Source organism: Cricetulus griseus, chromosome 2, assembly GCF_003668045.3.
Source record: "Cricetulus griseus strain 17A/GY chromosome 2, alternate assembly CriGri-PICRH-1.0, whole genome shotgun sequence".
In the NCBI taxonomy this organism is placed as follows: Eukaryota; Metazoa; Chordata; class Mammalia; order Rodentia; family Cricetidae; genus Cricetulus; species Cricetulus griseus.
This window is the reverse complement of record NC_048595.1, coordinates 437,389,272-437,397,179: the sequence shown is the minus strand read 5'-3', so window position 1 is coordinate 437,397,179 and position 7,908 is coordinate 437,389,272. Positions and strand designations below refer to the sequence as shown.

Sequence of the window (7,908 nt, the reverse complement as noted above, 5' to 3'; positions counted from 1 at the left end):
TTATTTTACATGTCACTCCCAGGTCCCTTCCCAACTAACTCCCCACCCATCCCATACCCTTTCTGCTCCCCAGGGAGGGTGAGTCCTTCCATGGGGGGGGGTCTTCAAAGTCTGTCATATTCTTTGGGATAGGGCTTAGGCCAAGCCCCTTGTGTCTAGGCTCAGGGAGTATTCCTCCATGTGGGATGGGCTCCTAAAGTGCATTCCTATGGTAGTGATAAGTACTGATCCACTACAAGAGGCCCCATAGATTTCCAAGGTTTCCTCACTGACACCCACATTCAGGGGGTCTGGATCAGTCCCATGCTGGTTTCCCAGCTATCAGTCTGGGGACCAAGAGTTTTCCCTTGTTCAGGTCAGCTGTTTCTGTGGGTTTCACCAGCCTGGTATGGACCCCTTTGCTCATCAGTCCTCCTTCTCTGCATCTGGATTTCAGTTCAGTTCAAGGTTTAGCTGTGGGTGTCTGCTTCTACTTCCAACAGCTGCTGGATGAAGGCTATACGATGGCATATGAATTAGTCAGCAATATCATTATCAGGAGAGGGCATTTAAGGTAGCCTCTCCTCTGTTGCATAGATTGTTAGTTGGTGTCATCTCTGTAGCTCTCCAGTCATTTCCCTAGTGCCTGATTTCTCTTTGAACTTATAATGTCTCCTATTATATTATCTCTTATCTTGCTTTCTTCTGTTCTTCCCTCAACTCAACCTCCCTGTCCCATCATGTCCTCCTCACCCCTCCTCTTCTCCCCTTCTCATTCTCCTAATTCCCTCTCCTCTTCCTCTATGCTCCCAATTTGCTCAGGAGATCTTGTCCCCTTCCCCTTCTCCAGGGGACCATGTATATCTCTCTTAGGGTCCTCCTTGTTCACCAGACTCTCTGGCAGCCTGGGCTGCAGGCTGGCAATCCTTTATTCTATGTCTAAAATCCACATATGAGTGAGTACATACAAAGCCTGTCTTTTTGTGACTGGGTTACCTCCCTCAGAATGGTTTCTTCAAGTGCCATCCATTTGCCTGCAAATTTCAAGATTCCATTGCCTTTTTTTTTTTTTTTCCCCGCTGAGTAAAAGTACCACATTTTTTCTATCCATTCTGTATGGCGATTCCTCAGGAAAATGGGAATCAGTCTACCACAAGATCCAGCAATTCCACTCTTAGGCATATACCCAAAAGAAGCACTTCATACAACAAGGACATCTGTTCAACCATGTTCATAGCAGCATTATTTATAATAGCCAGAACCTAGTTTTGTTTTGAGACTAATTCTTTCTAAATAGCCCTGGCTGTCCTGGAACTCACTCTATAGACCAGCCTGGCCTTGAGCTCACAGAGATCTGCCTGCTTCTGCCCCCACACCCCCCTCTGAGTTCTGGGATTAAAGGTGTGTGCCACCACATCTGGCTTTTTACTTGAAATTGACCTTTGGGGTCCCTTTTGAAGACAATGTATATGTCCCCAGTTGGTTTATTTTTCTAGTCTCGCTTGTTGCATTTTGTTTTGTTTTAAACTTTAGATGCTTCCTGAAAAATAAAGTTTGGTCTTAAACAAGTGAACCCAGTTAGTAACTTTATGGGATTTAACAACCTCCTTTTAAAACAGGTTAAGCTTGGCTATCTGAATGGCAGTTCTTTTGATTTTGCTTTCCTTTTGGGTGTCTGAGACCATGTAGGTGGCCAAAGATAAATCTTTTGTTTGTCAAGTCTGTTGAAACTCTGTATGTGTTCCTCTTGGGGATTTAGGAATGACCCATTGGCTCCCTTAGCTTTCCTCTGTCAGCCATGTCTCTGCAGGAAGGGGTCAGGGCCCTGCTGACCATGTACCTTCTTCTGGAAGCATAGGAAACATGTCTCTCTCCATTGTTTGTCCTCCCTGTGGAATGTACATGGATCAGAATCCACTTGCCAGAGTACAGACAGCCTTACTAGTTTTATCATTCTAAAGGATGTATAACATTTAGAGAAAGTTGCCGGGCGTTGGTGGCACACACCTTTAATCCTAGCACTCGGGAAGCAGAGTCAGGCAGTGGATCTCTGTGAGTTCGAGGCCACCTGGTCTCCAGAGTGAGTGCCAGGATAGCTCCAAAGCCACAGAGAAACCTTGTCTCGAAAAACCAAAAAAACAAAAAAACAAAAAAACCCCAAAACAAACAAACAAACAAACAAACAGAAAAACCCAAAAACCAAAACCCAAACAACAATAACAAAAAACATTTAGAGAAAGTTTAGACAAACAAACAAACAAAAGCTTACAGAAACGAAACATGCATTGGTTAGGGTTTCTACTGCTGTGATAAACACCTTGAGCAAAATCAAGTTGGGAGGAAAGGGTTTATTTCTGTTTATAGCTTGGAGTCTGTCATTCAAGGAAGTCAGGGCAGGAACTTGAGGCAGGAACCTGGAAGCTGGAATTGATGTAGATCCAGAGAGGGATGCTGCTTACCAACTTGCTTCCATGACTTGCTCAGCCTGCTTTCTTACAGTACCCAGGGCCATCAGCCCAGGGGTGGTACCACCCATAATAAGCTAGGACTTCCCACATTGTTCATCAGTCAAAAATATGCCCTGCAGGTCATGCTGGTACTGGTGCTCTCTCTGCTGATAACATACAACTAGCCACCACAAAGCAGTTTTTAAGCTAAGTCTTAATTTTGCTAAGGCTCACTCTTCAAAGTGATTAAAAAATCTAACAAAGTTGGAAAAACACAAGCAACCATCTTTATTGGACACACATTTTTGCTGTTTAAACCAGTTATTTATAAATGTTGCTATAAGATGATCAATATCTTTAGGGATTTTAATAACCATCAAAACAAAAGTTGAATCCAAATAACATATGTGGCACAATGTAGCAAACTGAGGTTTCATGTCTGTACTTGTTTGACTACCAAGCCTTTTGCTGTTGTTAACAAAACTCAGACAAAGTTTCTTACCACTTAGGTGAGATACATTCATATCCTTGTATATACTTTTATTCATCAAGGCTCTGTGTAAGCCAACATTATTATTATTAATTGGATGGTACAGTTTAGGGAGGAGATTATCCTCATAATAATTCGCAGGTAAAAATGCCCGGCAGAACGAGGTGTTTCCATGAAATGAACACATTACCTTATAGCCAGTGGGGAATTTCCCCACACCCAATTCAGCCATGCCAGATATCTGAAAGAGATAGCAACAGCAAACATGCAAAGGCATAGCAGAAGCAAAAGACTTTCCAGGGTCTGTGGTCTCCAGGGCCTTGCCTTCCCAAGAATTATCCACCAGGGTGTTGCCTCCTAGTGGGCAGACACCCAGAACCTCAATGTCACCTGCTACCCCCTTGACACGGCCACCAGCAGTAGACTTAAAGGTATGTTTCATCAGGCTAAAATCAGGCCCTAGGAAAAATGTTTTAACCCAAAGACATAGTCTTTGCTGTGACACCAAGGTATACATCTGCCCCAGCTGTTTTACAGGCCCTGCAGCTTCCTGTTGAAAGAGTTCTGCTACTGTATCAAGAACTCTGGCCTGGTGGAAGCTAACATCAGTCTCTAGAGCCCCTCTTTGACCCCATCCATCTTCAAGCCTGTATTTTACAGGTCCACTCTTCCTGGCAGACCTCTGCCAAGGCCAACCCACAGGGCGTGCTCCTGATGCACCAGTTCCTGCACCATCTCCGAGGACACCAACCAGGCGAGTACCGGCAGGTTGTCTTCACCCACGTGCCCACTCATAAAAAGCTCTGTTATCTCTTAACTCTTAGCAACACCTTTGCAGGATGGCTGGAGAGACTCCCCACCTCCAGGATACAGCAGATGTGACGACTCAGGTACTCTGGATGACATCATCCCCTGATTTGACACGCCATCCCCCAAGCTCCTGGGGCATCAGTGCTGGTATCACCTCTCCAGGCTCAGGCGGGCACCTGTCCTCCGGTTTTACAAGTTGCCCCAATGAAGAGCCTGTCTGCTCTTCTGCCCGCTCCTTCGTCTTTGTGAGTACAGCCAGGGCCAGGGCACGTCTCCACTCTCCCATGGCTAGTCCCGTTCATAGGGCCGGGGAAAACAACCTATTTTTTTCTCCTAGCAATTTGCCTTCTCCACTTCCTCAAGGAACAGATGCCTGAGGCCTCCAGCATGGCAGCCAGCTGAATGCTTCTTCACCCACCCCTCCCACCGAGCATTGGCCCACTGACTCCTGAGTCCCCACCCCATGACTCCCACATCATCGGATGCCAACAGGAAGTAGCCATGCTTTAAGCAGCACCCAACAACACAAGAAGGATGGAATGTTCCCTTGGAAGCTCTGTCTCAGCCCCCTCCTCCCTCTCCAAACCCTGCCCCTCAGAAAGCCTGCCAAGCAATGGATCCTCCCCAGAGCTGCTCAAGCCTTCAAATAGAGTGTATTTAAGCTCCAGTCCATAGACCTGCCATGTCTCCTCCCTCTTCCCTCCCTCACCTCACTTCTGGGGGCTAGAGAGTCACCTGAGAGTGCTTTGCTCATCAAACCGGGACTTTTAATCCGGCTTCATCTGGCTACTTCTGGGGACACAGAAATGCTTATCTAGCTGCAATGCCACATCTTGGCTGCTAGATCCCTGAGAACAGGCCACTGTAGATGCCAGAATGCTAACACTGAAAGTGCTCAACTCCTGACATGCTCACCTTGTAAACTGCAGTTTTAGACATAGAAGACATTTTGCTCCTTTATTCTAGCAGTCTGAGCAGAGGCCAAGTGTCTGCAGGGTGAATTGTCACTCTATCAGTTGTGTGGTCCTTCTCCCTCTTCTGAGTTTTACAGGAGTCACTACTTGAAAAGAGAAATAGCATCTTGTAGAGATTGTTGGCCCACCCGATTGTGTTCTACACAGGCCTGGGAATCAGCAAAGATGGCCATACTTTCAGTTTTGAATGAGTGTGTTTATTAAGTATGTAACAAGCCAAAGTAAAAGAGTAAATATAAAAACAACAAAACATTGTTAATTATGTGCTTAAAATATCCACGGGGCATTGACTGGGGAAGTCCTGTAGAGGTGGAGGGAGGGGGTGCCAGAGCTCTCGGAAATCCAGGGCAGAGCAGAGTTAGCATCTGGTGAGGCTTCCAGGTTGAAGAATAAACAGGATAAACGAGTGTAATATCTGTTAGAAATAGTTCACCTTCTAGCTGTTCCTACGGAGAGTGTTTCCACTCTTGGCCTGTTTTGCTGGTTTCTCTGTCCAGCCACTGGATTAGAGGGGCCAGGGCATTCTTAGAAAAGATGCTTTGGTGGACATTTGGAGACAAACATACTTGGGTTTAAAATGTGGAAGGGGTACAATCCTGCTTCCAAAGTCATGTTCTCAGTGGGCTCCCTCAGCACCTGACAATTCACTACTGTGATGTACATTGCAAATGTTAAATTTTATCTAGGAAGATAATTGAATAGGAAGGGCAATACAGAGTCAGAAGCAGTCGTGTGGCACAGTGTTTACACAGAAGGGCAGAGTGAACGTTGTACTGTTGACTGCTGGAAGCATGGGTAGTGGAGAGAATAGAAAGGCCTATGTTAACAAAACACTGTGGGTACAAGGTTGGAGTTAGTTGCTTGTTTCTTCGATTGAAAAAATTCTTTTGAAAGTCTTCTCAAATAGACTTCTTACTGTAACTCCAAGATTGCTGAACTTGCAGTTCTGAAAAGGAAGTAGGAAATCAGTTCTTAATGGGATCAAACCTCTCTCCTCAAGGAAGAGGTGGCACAAAGACCCTACGACTCCGAGGTGATGGATGACGCCAAGGAATAGCATCTTCTAGCATAAGAGAGCTCATACACATAGGAATTCACAGAGACTGTGACAGGGTGTTGAAGACCTGCAGAGGTTCAAACCAGACAAAATCCCAGCCCTGAGAAGAAGTAAGCGCAGCATTACACCCTAATCAAAAAGCTATTCACAATTGGTACTGGGAAAATGAAAATTGGTCTTCTCCATCAGAGTGTCAGTGGCTATATCAACCTTTCAAGACAGGCCCCAAGCCCAGGAGTAGCTGGTCAACATAAACAGACTCCGTGGGGCTTTTTAAAATTGGTGTGTGTGTGTGTACTTTTTGTGTTGTTTTGCTCTCTTTTGTCTTGGTTTGTTTGTTTTTTTAGTTTGTTTTGATAATCATTTTGTGGAGGGTTTTTTTTTTTTTTGAGAGGGAGAGAATCTGAAGTTGAGTGGACAGGGAGGTGAGGAGGACCCGGGGAAGAATATGAAGAAAATATATGACAAACAAAATTCTAAAATAGGAAATTAATTAAAATATATTTACTATTATTTTTGTTAATGTTTGTTTGAGACAGGGTCTCATTGTGTAGCCCTGACTGGCCTAGAATTTGCTTTGTAGACTAGGCTGGCCTTAAATTCACAGAGATCTGCCTGCTTCTGTTTTTGGCGTTTTAATATTTTTAAGTATGTGTACTTATGTGTGGGCGTGTACATGTGAGTGCAGGGGCCTGAGGAATTAAGAAGAGGGGGCTGAATTCCCTGCAGTTGGAACTGCAGGTGACCTCCCTGATGTGGGTGCTGGGAGCCACACTCCACTCCTTCCAAGAGCAGTAAGTGCTCTTAACTGCCCTGCCATTGCTCCAGCCTTGTTGCAAGAACTTTTTGCCCCAGCACTAGGACATTTGAATATTAAGGAACTTGGGGTTTTGCAATGGGAGAAATCTGATTTTCTCTCTTTATAGATGAGAAATGCTGGCTGCCTTTAAAATACACTTCTGTTCCCTGCAACTGTGAGCAGCTCTGTAGCATGTTGCTCTCCATGGGTGAAAATTGGCTGCCCAGAAGTGAGCTTCCGGAGGACCTAAGTGAGTCACTGATGCTTTCCCCACCTGCATCATGAATCCTCCCTCAGATTTGACTTGTATGGGCTTGCCCCACGATCAGGACAATTATAGCATCTACCTGACATGAGGAAAAGTGACTTATTCAAAGGAGAAGGAAAGAGAGGCTCTTACGTTATAAATTATCCTGTGGTTCCAAAAGATGAGACGCATGTCCTTCACGAAATGTTGTACCGAAAGGTATGTCTTCCTATTCAGCCTGTACTTGATTTTGTTCAACCACATGTGCTCCTGAATGTCTGGAAAGTTCTCTTTCCTCTGTTGTGGAAAGCACCAAAGTTGGGGGAGGGAGCTGTCAGAATAGTCCCGAGTCGGCCTCCATACACTCCCATGGTTGTATCTCCACCCCCTCTAAATCATCCTAACCTCTGGTACACTGCAACTCAGAAGTAAAGGTTTTGCAATTAGGTTATGAAGGTACCGACCCCCTCTGGGTGGTGGTGGTGGAATTAGCGCCCTTATTAAGACTCCAGGAAACTCTCTCCATCTCTTTTCACCATGAGAGGGCAGTCAGCAGTGAGCTACCTACCTCCCAGAAGACTTTTAGTCAGTGATCATGCCACACATCTTTAACCCTGGCAGTAGGGAGGCAGAGGCAAGTGAATCTCTGTGAGTTTGAGGCCAGCTTGGTCTGCAGAGTGAGTTCCGGGCCAGACAGAGAAACACAGTGAGACCCTGTCTCAAGTAATGAAGTAGAAGGCCCTCACCAGAACCCAGGCTTTATCTGCTCCTTGGCCCCGGACCTCCAGTCTCCAGAACCATAAGAAACAAATTTATATTGTGTACACTGGCCCAGTCTATGGTCATTTGCTATGTATGGTTACCTGCACAAAGATACCTATCAACAAGGCAAAGAGAAAGACGACTTGTGTGGGAATAAGATCACAAGATTTCAGTTCTGTTGTTGTTACTCACTTTCTTTGGTTTGGAGATAAAAAATCTACTTTTTGGATGGCAGTAGATAGTCAAGAGAAGCAGCTCACATTTCTACAAAAGATGAAAGGCGATTCTGAATGGAAGGTAACTGAGGGAGAAAAGACCTGCTTCAATCCCAAGACTCAATGAA

The 7,908-nt window shown here is 45.2% G+C and overlaps 1 protein-coding gene across 3 annotated transcripts in view; it reads right to left on the bottom strand.

The window, feature by feature from the left end:
* Positions 1 to 4,875: 4,875 nt before the first annotated feature.
* LOC100750637 (nuclear autoantigen Sp-100) overlaps positions 4,876 to 7,908 on the bottom strand; it is a 45,046-nt gene continuing 42,013 nt past the window's right edge. For all 3 annotated transcript variants that reach the window (XM_027397434.2, XM_027397435.2, XM_035441090.1), the window contains 3 exons: positions 7,758 to 7,829; positions 6,957 to 7,100; positions 4,876 to 5,646 (listed from right to left, as the gene is read on the bottom strand). In XM_027397434.2, the coding sequence (XP_027253235.1) occupies positions 5,554 to 5,646; positions 6,957 to 7,100; positions 7,758 to 7,829 (309 nt within the window). In that variant the 3' untranslated portion in view covers positions 4,876 to 5,553. The remainder of the gene's footprint in view (positions 5,647 to 6,956; positions 7,101 to 7,757; positions 7,830 to 7,908) is intronic.